This window comes from Panulirus ornatus, chromosome 15, assembly GCF_036320965.1.
Source record: "Panulirus ornatus isolate Po-2019 chromosome 15, ASM3632096v1, whole genome shotgun sequence".
Classification (NCBI taxonomy): Eukaryota; Metazoa; Arthropoda; class Malacostraca; order Decapoda; family Palinuridae; genus Panulirus; species Panulirus ornatus.
Window position 1 is genome coordinate 7,537,217 of NC_092238.1, and position 19,235 is coordinate 7,556,451.

General features: G+C 45.5%; 1 protein-coding gene across 3 annotated transcripts in view; it reads right to left on the reverse strand.

The window, feature by feature from the left end:
- The window catches only part of LOC139753720 (neo-calmodulin-like), a 657,420-nt gene that overhangs the window by 203,236 nt on the left and 434,949 nt on the right, over positions 1–19,235 (reverse strand). The window contains exon 1 of one of the 3 annotated variants that reach the window (XM_071670462.1): positions 8,992–9,189. The exons of the other annotated variants lie outside the window; for them this stretch is intronic. Coding sequence (XP_071526563.1) covers positions 8,992–9,024 — 33 coding nt within the window. The 5' untranslated portion in view covers positions 9,025–9,189. Of the gene's footprint in view, positions 1–8,991; positions 9,190–19,235 lie in introns of those variants that run through there. 3 annotated transcript variants of the gene reach the window in all.

The window sequence follows — 19,235 nt, forward strand, 5'->3', positions numbered from 1 at the left end:
TCAGTCCAACGTCTCCTTCAATACATGATTCGTGATTCGAATTCATTCTCTCTCTCTCTCTCTCTCTCTCTCTCTCTCTCTCTCTCTCTCTCTCTCTCTCTCTCTCTCTCTCTCTCTCTCCTCTTAATCTAATCCTTCATCTCACTGGCTCATCGTAGTTTCAACCGTTCCAATCATCTCTCTGTTTCCCTGTACTGTCACTCATTCTTCCCTTCCCTCTCTTCATATCCTGTTATCATCCTCTCTCTCTCTCTCTCTCTCTCTCTCTCTCTCTCTCTCTCTCTCTCTCTCTGTGTTTTTGCAACCTTATCTGTACCTTATCTCATTCCCTTGTGTCACTCATGTTCTTTAACATTTCTCCATTCCCCTTTTCGAATCCCCCACCAGTAATTTTCTTTGTCTACATACACTCCTTTATGTAAGTAAGCCTTGTCTAATTCCATCTATGGATGTCAAACATCCGACATGTGTTAATCTATCTGCATTTGTTAAATGTACCAGAAAAAAAGAGAAAATGCTCTGCATGCAGTGGAGGTGTGTAGATCACAATCATATTTGAAATACAGTCTCCTGCACACCATTGTCACCATAACAAAATATTCTAATGCATATATGTCGATGTTCAAACCTGCAGGTGCTATCAAATCTATATTCTTCCCAAGGATAGTGTCGGCCTGTGTCTTCTGAGCCATTTATCATACTTTCTCCTACTTCCTCTTTTTGTCTCATTCGTTCCATTCTTCTTCCATTCGTTCCATGTCAACCTTACCATTAACTCCGTATTTTCTCTTACCATTTCCTTATCTCTGCTTATCATAAAAGATATGACAAGCATTTGACTGTCTCGTAATTCGTTATATTCGTTAATGTCCAAATCATTCTCATTATTCGTTTACCCCATTTTCTGTTCATCAGTGTCATGAGTTATCATTGATTCCTCATTTCGTTTTCCTCAGCTGAACTGCAGATGATGACGGGTTTGGACATCATATCATAACTGTTATCTTTTTAAGCTGTCACATACAGTCAGTATACCTGACTGCTGGTTGTGCCATACGATTAAATTTGGCATGTAACATATTTTCAGTAAACACAGTTGATGGTCAATTCATTTTCTTCGCTTTGATTCATACTTCACATATCTTTTTCTCATTCTTTTTTTCATTATTTTCATTATCTGAAGCATTTAAACTTTATCATTTACCATGTCAACTGCTCCTCCTCTGAACGAAATCATGTTTTTGTAATCATTTCTAATCACCTTTCTGATTGGTGCTCTCAAACGACTCAATTAACGCCTGGATTATAGGATTTGATGGTTTAAAAATCCTCTTTGTCATCCACTGAGCTTACTAATGATTCCATAATTTCATTATCTATTTATTTCAGGCGTTTGATGGATTCCTTTTCATTGTTTTTTATCCAATATTTCAAAGAGGCATTTGCATTAGAACTTAAAAATCAAATCAAGATCCATCTCGACTCGTTTGTTTACATACATCAGCTGACGAATATTGAAAATGGCGGCAGGAGCCGCTCACTGCTTTCTTAAATTTAAATCTTGATTCTCAGTTTAAATTACCGATCACGCAATATTCCCTTCGCTTCCCTTTTCTCTACCACAAGTGCTGACTGCTTTTCTAGTAGAGAGAGAGAGAGAGAGAGAGAGAGAGAGAGAGAGAGAGAGAGAGAGAGAGAGAGAGAGAGAGAGAGGGAGAGAGAGAGGAAGATAAAGCTTTTCTTGATAGAGAGAGGGGAAGATAAAGAGAAAATACTCAGGAATATTTTACGACACGATTTTACGTAGCGACCGCCGAGGCAAAGTCAGGAGTTTACGACGAACGGAGCGCGTAAGTTACGTGTTATCAAGTACGTGTTGTGTGTGTGTGTGTGTGTGTGTGTGTGTTTGTGTGTGTGTGACTTACGAGATTATCTTAAGGTTGTGGGCTGACTGGCAGCAGCTTACGTGTGTGTGTGTGTGTGTGTGTGTGTGTGTGTGTGTGTGTGTGGTGGGAGGGGGGGGGGGGAGATATAAAAGACAGCAAACCTGGACCTAAGGAGTGAAACCTGACAGCTAGTGATGTGCTGGCCCACCTCACGAGCGTCGATTATATGCACCTCCCGATACGGGAGGGAAGAGAGAGAGAGAGAGAGAGAGAGAGAGAGAGAGAGAGAGAGAGAGAGAGAGAGAGAGAGAGAGAGAGTCACGACCACCGCTTTCAATCATTTACATTATGGACTTCAAAACCTCAAGGCCTGTCAGTGAATAACTGGCTGATTATCATCCTCTTCAACCTAATCATATTCGACGAGGAAGGGATTCTCCGGGGAGCCAATCCTGATTAGCATGCATCATGCTGGCGCCTAATCCACGCCCCTCCAAGCCCGGTGATTACAACGCCATAAAGCAGCGAGCCTGATTCGTGTTTCCCTCATTCGTGATTCGTGAGCTTACGTAATGCAGGCGGCTGAGCCTAGCCTTCCCATCAACAACGCTGCTGCTGCACGTAGCGCTCTGCTTGACAGCACGCACAACCTCATCTGCATAATGTTCGTCCCACGCTGTGTTGCGGGTTCAGAAGGTGGCTATCGGTGAGTGTTACGACTGGAATGTCTGTCTTATGACAAAATGTGGCAAAGTGTGTTATTGTCACGCCACCGACAGAGTATGCTATACACAAGTACACAGAGCCTCACACCTATGAAAGAAACAGACAAACACATACAAACACAAACTCAAAAAAATTTGGAATACACACACACACACACACACACACACGAGAACTACAAACTCATCCAATCATTCATATGTCTTCAGTTACCCTTCCAATCCCTAGACACACGCGAATCCAACTTGCATCCTCCTGTCATCTGGATTGGCCAATCGCTTCCTCACGTTAAAATTCTAACTACTCTTTACATCACATACGACAAACACACACGGTATTTACTCCTCATATCACAAACGGCAAAACAAATGCAACGAACGAAATAAACGCATTCAGAACACTTACAGGAACCAGGTCTAGACAAGGTAAAGACTTCCCTTGGTATTCAGTACAAGTAATTCCTCTGCTCCACCCTAAACTACGCCTCACCTATACTTCCACCCTGTCCGTCTCATGGGATGTCTGATCACTTTCTGATGGAGGGAAGTGGACGAGGAAAAGACGACATGACAAGGATGGTAGAGGGTAGCGAAAGTGAGTTTTGAGGGGCTTGTGTGTGGATTTACCATGAGAGAGATTGGATTGAGGAATAACCACAGATGAGGAATCAGCAGCGTGTAAATGAAAGAACGGAAATGGGTGTGCTGAAATGGTGCGGATGGAGAGGATGAGTGAAGAGAGACTGAGTAAGAGGATGCACGTCAAAAGTGTAGGTCACAGGCAGAAGCGGACGACAGAGGACGAGATGGAATGAGTCAAAGGTGTTGCACATTTCTCAGGGACATAAAGGATTGTCTTTAGCCATTAAGACAAAGAATAAGTCAAAAGAAAAAGAGAACGAAATCTCCATTACGCCGAGACAGTGAAGAAGAGAGAGAGAAAAAAAAGTATATATATTTTCTTCCTAGAACAAACCCGAGATGTATATCCTCTCCACGTAATCAAAGGCAGCGTCATTCACTCACGCTGCTCCTGCAGCAAACACCTTTGTCCCGTCAGCAGCCAGAGAAAGGTCTTTTTCTACCAATACGACCGTCGGGAGGTGAGCAGCTAGGACGAGGTGTCCACACACACACTGACACCACCTTCAGGAAGCGTCTGCAGCCGGATGACACGGGCCTGCTCCTCTGTATTCAGCCGGGAGGACCGCCCTCGGCCACCACCTTTGTTGCGATGTTTACCTTTGTCAGGAGGGGCTGTACACAACACCGGGTAACACAAAGGAACATGAGGCCTTTTAGTGTGGCAGGTGGGTCGTGTGTGTGTGTGTGTGTGTGTGTGTGTGTGTGTGTGTGTGTGTGTGTGTGTGTCTCGTCTTCTACCCCTGGGGTGACAGTGGGAGTCTGCAGGACAACATTGTCCACAGGGGCAGCACCGGACGCCCCACGTCTTCGTTCTCGGGTCCTGTCTAACCATCGCCCACCCCCTACCTCACCCCGGCTGCGAGCCAGAGCCCTCCTCCCTCCGTCCACGGCTGCATATAATGCTCTCTCTCTCTCTCTCTCTCTCTCTCTCTCTCTCTCTCTCTCTCTCTCTCTCTCTCAGGTGGTTAAGCAGCCGAGCCCCGACGCGTACGTCCCCCCGGTACAACTCCGCCTGGGTCATCGGCAAGGGTCGGTGAATGATGGCTGTGCACTACAGCAAATCACTTCGGTGACTGACGAGCGTCACTCCTTTGGCCCAAGTTCCCGTCCTTTGCTTTCCGCCTCGACCCACACGTACACTGCTCGCATTCCGTCCCCAAAGCGTGCAATCTCTTCCATCTCGTACACTTTGACAACGAGTAACTCACAAGGTTCGTTCTTCGTAACCCTGGACATTCCTGCGGTGAGCGCTACGCCCTAGGCTTAGCCTACTGGCAAAAATCTCTTTGTAAGTACCTTGTAAGTACTATGTAAGTATAAGTACTTTGTAAGTAGGGATTGTGAACTGGGTTAATCTAACGGGGACTGTGAGTGAGGAAGGCGTCTAGCCATGAGCCCAGGACACTTCAACCTAAAGACTGATATCCTAAACAAGGACTTGACAGGATCAGGTCCTTATCATGTGGTTCTGACCATCTACTTTCCTTAAGCCACTTCGCTGAGTGGATGTGTCGACGTTTTCTGTGAAAGACGTTTTTTTCTCTTGCCGTGACGTTTAAATCCATGGATGTGCCTTGTTACAAATTATAGATATTCATTGGTTTCCCACAATAAGTATTACGGTACATGAATCATGCACTGCTTTTCATAGATATTACAACTTAGAGCAAAGAAACTGCAGTAGCTGTGGTAAAAAAAATGGAGGCGAATGTAATATTCCAATTTAGTTTCGCGTGGTAATATACTACACATCTTTTCCGTCTTGCTTACACTGCTTCCATGTTGAGAAGTGTCCTATAATCATAGAAAACGAGAGTTTTCGTCAGCGACGCTTAATTTCGACTGTTCTGAGTGTTCCTTCACCTCCCCAACTGTTTTAATGGTTTAAGAGATTTTTTTTTTTGACGTAAAACCGAATCTTTTCCCATGAAAATGAATATATTTTCTACGTTAGTAGTTCTATACGGGCAGGGGGGAATCAAGACACCAAATTCGAGCGAAAATGGTTATATCATTGGATTTGCTTCCTACCATTGAGGTTCAGCGAACAATTTCTTCAGCGCACACACGTCCAACGTCCTCTTTAAAATGAACGCTTGAACCAACGTTAGGCAACGTACCGCTTGGCGCACGCGACTTCCATCACCCAAACGCAACTCTAATCACTTCAAATGAACTCTTAATCTCTTCAAACACGCACCCCTTTTTTCCCTGTGAGACTTGAGCATCATCAGGGTCCAAGGCCAAGGGTGTGCCGTCGTGTTTCATTGTCGTATCGTCGTGTCCAAGGTGGTTAAGGGTCAGATCAGAGGTTAGGTCATCATACCCAAGGGTCGTGCTGTCGTGTTCATGGGTCGTAAGTTCCAGTCGTGTTCAAGGATCGTAGGCGCTGTGTTCAAGGGCCGTGTCGGCGTGTTCGAAGGACGTACCGTCGTGTTCATTAAGTACCCGAGTGAACATTCATAACAGTGAATATATTGAACAAATGCGACGGCTCGGTGTTCCAATAACACACACACACACACACACACACACACACACACACACACACACACATAAGAGAGAGAGAGAGAGAGAGAGAGAGAGAGAGAGAGAGAGAGAGAGAGAGAGAGAGAGAGAGAGAGAGAGAGAGCATATATATATATATATATATATTCGTTCCACTTGATGTAATGAATTACCACACGAATTACGCTTGTCAGGTAAGATAAGGCTGCATGTGAGGCATGACTGATTACACACACACACACACACACACACACACACACACACACACACGAATCACTAGTTCTTTTCCACTGAAGTAATTTTCAATTCGTTCAAGGTGTTTCCTCCTTATTCCAGTGTGAAGATACGGTTGCCTTACTAGCATCCTGTGTGGGACAGTGTTAAATGCTTTCCGGCAGTGGAATAGTGTCAAATGCTTTCCGGCAATGGGAAAGTGTCAAATGCTTTCCGGCAGCCCAGGAACGGAAAATCCAACTAATTCACCATAAATAAAAACCTTAATGTTTCCTCACCTAGGTAGTTCCACATATACAACCAATCATCCATTTGCTTCCTGAATATATTTTCCGATGTCTCCCAGGCCACGAACGCCACAGAAGACCAGTCGACGTAAATCAACGCAATTTTTTACCCGTGGCTGCAGCACCCCTGTGCACGTCACAAAATATAAACATAAAGTATTTGATACTGGAAGTTCGACTATGATACTAAGAAAAAAAAATGGGTCTCTGATTACCATGTTTGCCTCTGAGGCGACCTGCTCCTCTTGGTGGGATGCTGAAGCGCTTGTCAATATGTGTCTGCATGTGAAATTATACGTCCGTAAATCAAATATTGGCTGAAGACTGAACCAGGATGTAAGATTACCCAAGGTGTGGATGTGGAGGAACCTGGGATGTAAGACTCAGCCAGAGTGTGGTGGACACACACACACACACACACACACACACACACACACCCAGGATGTAAGACTTAACCGAGGCGTGTTCGTACACGTTAGGGGTTGTAACTGCATCGTATCTATACAGTTTCCGATCGTATTATTCAGATAATATGTGGTCGACAAGATATACTTCGTAAAGGTATCGTAGCCAAGCCAAGTGCACTTTCGTGTAATAATCACATCATCAGGGGAGACACAAGAGAGAAATATAACAGTCAGTTGATTATATATATATATATATATATATATATATATATATATATATATATATATATATATATATATATATATATAACAACACTATGATTTGTGGTCCCGACCGTTGGACGTAATCTGCTTCCTGAGCGCTGCAAGGAGCCTCACAGGGCCAAAAAGGAACTCCATGGGGGCAGGAAGGTAAGGTAAAGTACTAACAGCAGACTCACACAGTGGAAACAAACGCGATCACTTTGGACAAGGGCGTCTGTATACATCCTCGTCATGTCTAATATAATCTTTCCATGATCTGTTAATTGCAACTAATTCATTCTCTCAGTGCGGGGAAACATGACACACATTAAACAGCCATTAAAATAATCAGCCCGTGTGTCAAGCGTCACAATTACAAACCCCATTTCTGTGTGCTCGAAGGATATGTCTATGTGGGTTAGTATTTTCAAACGAGTGACAAATAAATGGTATTAGCGTCTGTTTTTGAATAGTCTGTTGCCTTAAAGAGAAATATTTATCTATATTTCATGGTCAAACACAGTGTTAATATATCATTCATTACAGAACATATCGAATTTATTCCTACAAGACGCAAATATTACAATGGAAATATTATTTTCCTAAAGGAACCAACCAACAAGGACGATATTTGATACGATATTTGATGATATTCATTCTTTTGCAAGGTGACGACTTCATCCGACAATGATGTCTGGCTATAGTAATCAAATAACAAAAATAATTTAGAAATTCTACGATATAATGCTGGCAAATACTCTTTAATTAATGCCGTTCGCGCAGACATACCGGATTCGGCGTGTTTGACCGAGTCACGTGACTGCACTCATTGGCTGGGCAGCTGCTGTTGTTATTGTTGTCAGCCCAGCACTGCCCTCCACCTACGTATCAAAAAAATACCCATAATTTTATTGAAGCCATCTAATAACCTCCTACACTGTCAAACAATTCAATATCCATCTTCCTACACGTATCTTTTGTTGACCTTAATAGTTTTAGAAACAGTCTTCTTAACAAATACTAAGGCATTACTAGAGAAACAGAAAAAACTGAGGCTTTGTTAACACTCTCTCTCAAACTTGACGAATGAAATCACACAAGCGGGTCATCACGCTCAAAATAATTCTTTGACGCCGAGAGCTTTATAAAATTGTTCATAATCGCACAAAAATATTTTTCCAACACTCTGTTGTTCCTGTAATTTGAGCGACGCTAACACACGAGGACTGGAGCATCATTTATGCAGTATGAACGTTAATTCTTTCGTTGAAAACCTTCCGGTGTTAATATTTTTAATGAGGAAGGCTGAGCAAGAGGATAAACACATGAAACAAACAAGGGAAAATCTTAGTTTACTTGTATAAAATCACACGCGCGCTCACTGTTCACGCTTGAATGTCGCCCTATGATATTTAACATTTTCTTTTCAAGTATGACCTTGTTATGAGGAAGGCTGAAGAAGAGGTCAAAGGTTGAGGTAAACAAAAGAAAATCACGAAAAATTGATTGAACAACGTTCGAGACAAAACCAAGAGAATTAACCCAAGTTACCCAAAGATTATATACCATTTTCTCTCATGGCGCAAAGAAGAAAACGAAGATCCTCCTTAGTAGGGTAAACATAAGTAAAACATTATCTTCCAGATGGTTTCACTCGCGGATAGTTCGCAGTATCATCCTGAGGTTTAGTTAATACATCGTGACACATATGGATAAATCATGCATGGAACATTACCACAGTACTCTGACGTCAGCCATATATATCTATGAACACGTATCATATACAAATGATGCTATTGTCAGAATGTTTTCACTTTATACAAATTCTAGTTTGCACATTTACTTATTTTTGTAAATATCACATAACATCATACATATATAGATGATTGAATCTTCAAAACAGTTTAACGATGCAGAAAAGACTTACCTGAGATTGGTAGCAACACTAAATAAAGATTCTTAGAAAAAAAAAGAGGAAATATATATATTAAAATAAGGGACGAAGGGAATCAGAAACTATCAACAAACAGAGAGTATTGCAATAAAGCATTTCTCTTACCCTTAAATTCGATGCGACTATTGCAGCTTTCATGTTGAATGCACAGCCTGGTCGTTGAACTTCTGTGGCAGGAAATGTTGCGACGGCAGCACGAGCAGCTGTAATGGGAGCTGCAGGGAGGTACTAGCCGCTGTACTGGGAGGTACTAGCTAGCAGCGGTACTAGGAGCTGCAGAGAGGTACTAGCCGCTGTACTGAGAGCTGCAGGGAGGTACTAGCCGCTGTACTGGGAGGTACTAGCTAGCAGCGGTACTAGGAGCTGCAGAGAGGTACTAGCCGCTGTACTGAGAGCTGCAGGGAGGTACTAGCAGCTGTACTAGGAGCTGCAGGGAGGCACTAGCCGCTGTACTGGGAGGTACTAGCTAGTAGCAGTACTAGGAGCTGCAGGGAGGTACTATCTGCTGTACTGAGAGCTGCTGAAGGTACTAGCTGCTGTACTGGGAGGTACTAGCTAGCAGCAGTAGTAGGAGCTGCAGGGAGGTAATATAGCCCCTGTATTGAGAGGTACTAGCTAGTAGTAGTACTAGGAGCTATAGGGGGGTAATAGCAGCAGTACTGGGAGATGCACGGAGGAAATAGCCGCTGTACTGGGAGATATCAACAATACTGGGAGATAGGTACTAGCAACAATACTGGGAGTTACGGGGAAGTACTAGAAGCAGTACTGAGTAGTTAGTGCTTGGAGGTACAAGTACTGGGAGTTACGGGGAGATATCAGAGCTGGTACTTTTAACGTCAAGGAGTTAATAGCAGTACCGGGAGCTGCAGGGAGACACAGGGAGACACCGCCTTACTGGGAACAGTAAGGCGGTACTGCAGTACTGGGAGTTGCAGTATATAGTATCAACAGTACTAAGAGGCACTAGTACCAGTACTGGGAACTGCAAGAAGGTATTATCAGAGGTACTGGAAGGTATTAGCAGTAGTACTGGGAAGTACTAGCACCAAAAATAGTAGAGTACAGGAAAAAAAGGGACTGTCAAAAGTACTGGGAGGTACTAGCAAGAGCACTGGGAGGTACTATTAGCAGTGAGGGGAATAGCAGGGAGGGAGGTACCAGAAGCAGTACTGGGCAGTACTAGCATAAGTACTGGGAGGTACTAGGAGTAGTAATGAAAGCTGCATGGAGGTACAAGCAGCAGTACTAGGAGGTACTGGGAGGAATTAGCTGCAGTACTGGAAGCTGGGAGGGTTGTACTGGGAGCAGTACTGGAAACAGCAGGGAGGAAAGTACTAGCCAGCAGTACTGGGAGATACTAGCATAAGCATTGGGAACAGTAGGAGGAGGAGGGAGGTAATAGCAGTAGTACTGGGAGGTGCTAGCAGCAGTACTAGGAAATGAAGAGACGTACTTTCGAGAGTACTAGACGCAGCAGGAAGGGAAGGGGGTACTAGCAGTAGTACTAGGAGGTACTAGGAACGGTACCGAGAGGAGGTACTAGCAGCAGTACTGTGAAACACTGGTTAGAAGCACTGGGACGAGCAGGGAGGGAGATAGTTAGCAAGCAGTACTGGGAAGTGCTAGTCAGGAGTACTGGATGGTACTAGTTAAAGTACAGGGAGCAACAGAGAAGGAGGTAATAGCACTAGTACTGGGAAGTTACCCACAGGAGTTCAGGGGGGTACTTGCTGCAGTACCGGGAGCAACAGGGAAAGACTAGTAGCTGTACTGGGAGCTGTAGGGAAGTACTAGCAGCAGTACTGGGAGATGCAGGGAGGTACTAGCAGCGGTACTAAGAACTGCTAGTATCAGTTCTGAGAGGTCCTAGCAGCAGTCCAGGGATCATTAGGAAGAGAGGTACTAGCAGCCGTACTGGGGGCTGCAGGGAGGTACTAGCAGCCGTACTGGGAGCTGCTGGGAGGTACTAGCAGCCGTACTGGAAGGAACAATCAAGCAGTACTGGGAGGTACTAGCAGAGTATCAAGAGCAGCAGAGAGATATAAGGAGGTACTAGCTGCAGCACTGGGAGGAACAGAGAAGGAGGTACTAGCAGTCGTACTGGGAAGCAACTACCAGCAGTACTTAATAGCAAAAGCAGCAGGACTGAGAGTAGCACAGAGGTATTAACTGGGATCAGCAAGGAGGTACTAGCCGTAGTACTAAGAGGTACTAGCTGTAGTACTGGTTGTTACAGGGTCAGAGGTGCTACCAGCAGTACTGGAAGCTGCAGCAGTACTGGGGGCTGCAGGGAGGTGGAAGAACTGGGAACTGTGGGGAGATACTAAGAGGTAATAGCAATAGTACTTAGAGGTACTAGCAACATTACGAGGAGAGGGAGGGAAGGAGGTACTAGCAGCAATAATGGGAGATACTAGCAGCAGTACTGGGAGGTACTAGCAGCAATACTGGGAGGTACTAGCAGCAATACTGGGAGGTACTAGCAGCAATACTGGAAACTAGAGGATAATACCAGCACAGCTGTACTAGGAGGTTCTAAGAGCAGTACTAGAGAGGGACTAGCAGCAATACTTAGGCGTAGCAGCAGTAGTAGTACTGTGAGGTACCGGCAGCAAGTACTAGGAGGTACTCTGCAGCAGTACTGGCGAGCAGCGAGGAGGTACTGGCACCAGTACTCGCAGCAGTAGCGGCAGCAGATGCAGATGCAGAAGCTAGGGCAAGTGCGCCATTGGACGGGTTGAATTCACTCGCAACGTTTGCGACTTGAGCGTGTTTAACATGTCCTCGGGGAAGGGAGGGAGAGAGAGACACACACCCTCTTCGATTTCCACTGAACTTTCGTTTCCAAGTCTTTTTTTTCTCTTTTTTTTTATATTTCTATCATGCCCCGTACACACTGTCTCTTGGTCTCATCACAATGTCTCGTTCCTGGTTCACCGTCTCATTCCTTCGTTCCCCTCTCTCTCTGTCTCTGTCTCTCTCTAAAAGAACGTTAGAGATGGGTTCAGATCGAGCACAATGCATTCACTTCCACCGTCCGTTTCCAGCTTTCTGTAACCGTTGGTTAGACCTGTTAGCTTACAGAAGAGTCTCACAAGGTTACAGTTATGAGATCCGGTCAGTTAATAAGGTCCGTGTTCACTTCTTTCTGTAGGATACAGACCCACAACTGAAAACACCAGCGTCATCAAAATCACAGTCAGAAGTTAACCATTACAATGAATGATTCATATCAGTGTGAAAAAAAAATGTATATATATACATGCTTACAGGCAAGCTACGTCCTGCATCTTCCCATGGCTACCCTCCCATCCCATCTACGAACTCAATCCTTCTTAAAAGGAGACTCAATCCTCCCTCCCTCGCCTCAATCCTTCTTCCCTCCACACCCCTTTAGCTTCCAACACATCTCGACCTCCGAGCGGTGTGGCCTGGCCAGTACGTGGCCCGGAAGTCCACCATGAAGCACCAAGGATTAATCTCAATTGTGATCACTTAGACTCTCTACCCATTTCCACACGACAGCCTCCTCGGGCGTCTTCCCCTTTCCCTCCTCCTAGGCTCTAATCACATCATTAGAGTTAATGACACACAACACAAAGATCACTGAGACGGACGACAAGACCCATAAGGGTTAAAAACAGAATCCAAGTTCACTGCACAACACCTCTAGAAGCGACTCTCCAATTTGAGGACGACGACCCACGCTTGCTTGTGGGGGGTTTAGGGTAAACGTTGCCGGGTCGTGGGCGAACGACGCTCAACGACTTGCGGTAATACGGGGGACGACCTGGTAGATAGATATACGACTTTTACAGGTTGGTCTGCTTAGCTGCAGTGACATCAAACTTCTGCTTCAAGTTCTGTCATTATCTTACCTTTAAAACAACGCCCCCAACACTCTCTCTCTCTCTCTCTCTCTCTCTCTCTCTCTCTCTCTCTCTCTCTCTCTTCTCTCTCTCTCTCTCTCTCTCTCTCACCATGCCATCGAATCAGCAAAAAAAAAGGTAATAAAAAAAAAGGGTACAATCTACGCAACGAACGAAAATCACGGAATCCAACCTCGTTCACGAGAACCCACCCTCTAAATGCCCGAAGAGCAATCAACTAATTCACTTTCAAAAAAAAAAGGAAAAAGGAAAATAAAATCATCTCCCATCAGAATCACTGACGCCTAATTAGCACTTTCTGCAAATAACCATTTTCTCCCAGTACGCAAATACCAGTCCTCTTTTCTCTCTTATGTGAAGCATCCCACAAACTAATAAGATGCCCCCGTCCATGTCGATTGTTCCTCCCATACATGAAGCAAATATCACACCCGGAGATTCTAATAGACAAAGCCATGTCTCTTACTTGGAACTCGACCACAAAACTCTAACGCGTTCATTACGACTGAAAACGCGATCGAGTAAAGACAGCAATTAGGTTCATCTGATGATCAGCCGCGCTCCCCTTTAAAAAACGACTTTTGAGGCTAACTTAAGGACTGGATTCGATTGGGTTAAATTGGGGTCAGCTTTGTATACCCCCATCTAACCTGCCATAACCTCATGAAAACATGGAGGACGTGGGGGTTGGGGGCTGTGGTTGTTAAAGGGAGGACCTGTAGTGGGAAATCATCTCCCAAGATCCCAAAGGCGATCCCAGAATGAAATATAGATCCCACGACGGCAATATATGGGCTGATGATTGCATTCTCCATAATCCCAACGACGTGAGGTGAATGTTTTGGAAGACAAGTGGGTGTTGAATCAAGCATTCACGGGTGGAGACCCACAGACGCTCGGCAGACGACGCGCGAGCCAAAAGGTCGTCTGCTTTTCGGTGAGGTTGCCACGGCAACTGCGTGACGCCCTCGCCAGGCGCCCCGGCACACGAGCATAAACAATGGGTTACTAGTGAGTAGCAGACGTGTGACGTCAAGATGTGGTTTTATGGTGGCTTGGTCTCGTTACCTGGCGTGTGTGACGTGAAAGCCGCGGCACTTTGTGACGCGGTCTCGTCACATCACGATGGTCTGCGTGGGATGTGGACCAAGGCGTTACGGGCCCTTGACCACGTACGTTGCCAGCCTTTGAAGCACGCCCGCACCTGCCCTTGAGCACGACCGTACCTGCCCTTGAGCACGACCGTACATGCCCTTGAGCACGACCGTACCTGCCCTTGAGCACGATCGTACCTGCCCTTGAGCACGACCGTACATGCCCTTGAGCACGACCGTACATGCCCTTGAGCACGACCGTACCTGCCCTTGAGCACGACCGTACCTGCCCTTGAAGCACGACGGTACGCCCCTTGAAGCACGACGGTACGACCCTTGAAGCACGACGGTACGACCCTTGAGCACGACGGTACGGCTCCCTGGTGCCACACACCTTGGCATTCGTACCCTAAAATCAAACGGGAACTTCATTTTCTGTTCCATTTATACAAGTATCACTTCGTGGATAGACTTTCCTATTTTCTTGAGGGTATAACCTAACCCTACGTGGTTTAAAAGCCAGTTCCATTTTCCTTCGCCAGAGAGTCAAGTCTTTTGAAATGACTTTGAATCAACTAAGAATCCGGATACCAATACAAGTGGTCGCTTGTATCACCAGACCCCCCCAAGAGGAGATACGCCGAGTCAAATCGCTACGCCCAACCAGGCCTGAGTATACACATCCAAGTCTCAGACGAACTCATTAAAAGAAATGTACATACGCCACAGAAATGGGACCCCGTGCGCAACACGGCAATCACAACAGAAACAGTCTTAAGTGGAGTTAAGGAATATGAACCTCATCTTTACATTATCTCTTACGTATAAGCTCACCAATGCATTAAAAAGAAATGGGAAAAAAGCATCATAAATCATATTATCTCTTGTTCTAAATGTATGCATTATGTTTCGAATATAATGCTCATGTGTGGTCGTTTCTTCCATCAATCTCACATCTTACGTTCTGGATCATTCGTCCTCACGGCTGAATACCACCACCATCTTCCATCCTCTTTCACACCCGGATATTCAGCCAGCCCCAACGATATTCAGCCAGCCCCAATGATATTCAGCCAGCTCCAATGATATTCAGCCAGCCCCAATGATATTCAGCCAGCCCCAATGATATTCAGCCAGCCCCAATGATATTCAGCCAGCCCCAATGATATTCAGCCAGCCCCAATGATATTCAGCCAGCCCCAAAGATATTCTTAATTCCTGTGATCTTCAGAACACTAAAGCTTCTTGGACGCTTTGACAGCGCTACCACCTAGACGGAGGACAACCCAGTGGCGCTTCCCATCCTCTCTCTCTCTCTCTCTCTCTCTCTCTCTCTCTCTCTCTCTCTCTCTCTCTCTCTCTCTCTCTCTCTCTCTCCGTCCTTCAAAAAGCCACCTTCGCGGCGACTTCGATGTCCTCAGCGCTCAACGGAGTCTGTCCAGCCGATCCCGGACGACCAAGGGCTACGGGGGTTAGGTGGGCTCGCTCGCTGCCTCAGCCATGGCGAGCACTGCCTCGCGCTGCCCTAGCCACACACACACACACACACACACACACACACCCAAACCATCGAACTCATCCAGTCACGTCTCGCCCACACCGCCGATCAAACGGAAGCCAACAAACACGACGAAGGAAAGTCTCCCCAAATCAAATTCGAACTTTGGGCTTCAGCCAGAGCTGATATCTAACGTTGATGGCCGATGAAAAGTCATAACTCAAAGAGGGGGAGGGGGAAAAAAAAATATGACTACACCAGAAGGGGAAACACACATGCAAAGTAGGCGAATTGAATGAGAGGAAAAGAACTTGAAGATATTTTCCCTTCATAGCGATCGACGTGAGGAGGGTGAAAACATGAGCCAGTCAAGGCCATGTCGACTGTAAGGATGAAGAATGGGAGGAATTGATCATCACGGGTCCGCAGGTGTTTTGTAGACGTGAGTGTGTTGGAGGAAGAGAGGTAACGGGTAGAGGGGGAAAAGACGAGAGGAAGGAGAGGATTCCAAAGCTTTCCCTTTCGAGGGAAGGAGGAGGAGGAGGAGGTATGGTAACGGTCAATCCTCGAGTGGTTGGACATCCCACACACACACATACACACACACACACACACACACACACACACACACACACACGGTGTATACGAGTATAGCAAGTTTATGTATACATGCAAGTATACCATGTATACATGCATACGTTTGAAATTTTGCATGACTCTATGCCTGCCACCGTGTTCACATGCACATCTCCCTTGCATGGGAATCCCCCCAAGTAATTACTTAGGCTGTAGCGAAGGAAAATACTTCACACATATTTCATTTACACTCCACGCCTTCCCCCGGAAACGGGTTTACATCCGTAAATGAGAAGTGAACAGGGGAACAGATGTGGACAGATTAACTCTGGTGATTGATGATAATACAGACTTCATGAAGAATACAGTGGTACAGATAATGAAATGGATTTCCAGGGAGGGATTACATGAAGAATACAGTGGTACAGATAATGAGATGGATTTCCAGGGAGGGATTACATGAAGAATACAGTGGTACAGATAATGAAATGGATTTCCAGGGAGGGATTACATGAAGAATACAGTGGTACAGATAATGAAATGGATTTCCAGGGAGGGATTACATGAAGAATACAGCGGTACAGATAATGAAATGGACTTCCAGGGAGGGATTACATGAAGAATACAGTGGTACAGATAATGAGATGGACTTCCAGGGAGGGATTACATGAAGAATACAGTGGTACAGATAATGAGATGGATTTCCAGGGAGGGATTACATGAAGAATACAGTGGTACAGATAATGAAATGAATTTCTAGGGAGGGATTAATGAACCTTGTCTTTCTCATGTATTTGTGAGAGAAATATTTTCCCAGGGAAATTAATGCTGTACGATATTTCTCAACGACTTTCATAAACACGAAAAAAATATATTAATACGAATGTACGCACTCAAGAACACGTACACACACACACACACACACACACACACACACACACACACAACGTACATAAACACAAAAGACATATGTATCCACGGACACAGCATCACATACAAGCATGAACAACACACACACACACACACAGACACACACAGACACCCACACACACACACACGAGTGCAACACTCCGCCCCGTACAGTTCTTCCCCCTCCCTCCCTCACCCTACACAAACAGGTGATTACACACTGAAATGATAACTAGGATAGGTAAGAGCGAGGCGTTAATTCACCCACAGTTCACCTTGACCCGTGACCTCTAAACACCTGAAGTATTTTCAGAGCAGGTTTAACCAGACCGCCCATGAGCGCTCCATTTTCTATGACAACAGATAAAGCACGGGTGGCGTGGGAAGGGTAAAATGAACCTGCAGCAGCAGTACGGGTATCAGGCACGAACCTCAGGCACCAAGAACGGCTTAAAAGCTTAAACTTTTAAGCCCGGCTCAGCTTGGTACATCACGCTGCGCCATCCTCGTTTTCTATGTTCCTTAGATATTTCGCAAAAAAAAAAAAAAAAGAAAATCTAACTATTGTAAATCTTGAAAATAAATGCATTTTTACATGACATTTTCTTGCAGTTTGATCATACTGATCTCTTATTCGTTCTTAAGGAGGTGGTAGTGCGTTATATATAACGTTTCGTTATAACTCGCCCACTCACGATGCACATACACTAACCAGATGTTTCGTAACTTCGAAATTGATTTGGTCTTCCCCTCCGATTCCGCTGTGCAGACCTTCTGGTGCGGGCAAACATTACAGCCATCACCAGCCCACACCATCACAGTAATTCACGTCCTCACCAGCCCACAGTACTGCCCTGCACACAAGACAATGCTAAACAACTACGTGTGGTCCCTCCCGTGAAGGCGTATACACGTTACTATCGCCTTTATCTACAAGTAACACACGTGGCAGCCAATTTCTGTCAAATAAACCTTGTACTATCATCACCAATTTTCTTTTTCTTTTCGAGCGTGTGTGTACGAATACAACTAATTCTTCAGAGCTTTCTGGAACATAAGTAAGTCGACCAAGGAACATTTCCCTCTATACTAACTTTCACCAGCGATCTATTCTCCACTTGCAGAACGCTGACGATTTCAACACCTAGACCTCGGCTCGTCTGGGATGAAGCAAAGGCTGTGTGGATGTACATGGGAAAGAAGGATGGCCTTAAAAAAGGACCCCGAAGGCTTACTACGAGGTCTATGGAGGAGAGTCAGAAGTAACTCAGTTCACGAAATCTATATAGATGGAGACAAGGTAAGAAAGCAGCAAGATGGCCTTCCCCATCATGAAGGCAAAGTCTTGGTATGAACATGAGTGAAGCCCTTGCCAGACCTTGCATGTCTAACCTCCATTATCATCGTTCTCGACCATTATTATGGACGCTTTATTTCGCATTCTGTATCGTTCTTTCTGGTGTTCTGTATGTTTCGTAGCAGCCGACATGGCACAGGCAAAAAATAAAGAGGTATGTTCGAACCCATGTCGTTTGAAAAGGTAAAACGAAGTGTTTACTTCAAGAAAAAAAAATAGAAAGGGAATCAAAATGGGATCCTCAGGTGTCTACAGACCCGATTGGTCAAGGATGGAAAGGTTACAGGAAAAGAGAAGAGTAAGAGGAGGTAGGTATCATAACGGCTCCTCCTCGTGTGTCTGGTGTCCACACGAAAGCTGTGGGAAGCAGCAAGGAGTCATGTTCTTCTTCGCGTGATATCTGGGGAACTGAATGGCCACTTTATACTCATCGTAAGGATGATGGGAATTGAATCACCAGTCTATATTCATCGTAAGGATGATGGGAACGGAATCATCAGCTTACAACACTGCTCCTTGATAGTGATGGGACCCCACGTCACAGCAGGAGGATGGGGCGCTCAAGGAACCTCCCCCCCGAAGTTCTGTAGATCTCCTCCGCTTGTTGAACCTCAGTTCACGAGAAGCCTTCGCCACGGTGATGTGAACCTCATACACGACACGGCCTCCTCCTGCAGCGTCCTGCGCTGCCCTACAGGACCTCCTGCAGCGTCCTGCGCTGCCCCACAGGACCTCCTGCAGTGTCCTGGTAACAACGCTGCCTCGCACGACCTCCCGCAGCGTCGTCTACGACTCTTGACTTCCTCGTGGATCTCAACGCCTGGTCCGCGCCTCCTTCCTCCCGTTCCAACACCAACATCAACACACAACTTCCCCCTGAATGTCCCAGGTGTTCTCCTGAAGCTACCAAGCGTAGTTCTTCTGAAGCTCTCACGTGTTCATCAAAAGCTCCCTCCTCCTCCCTTCCTTTACGAGTTCCTCTGAAGCCACGAAGATATTAACGAGTTCATCTGAAACCACCA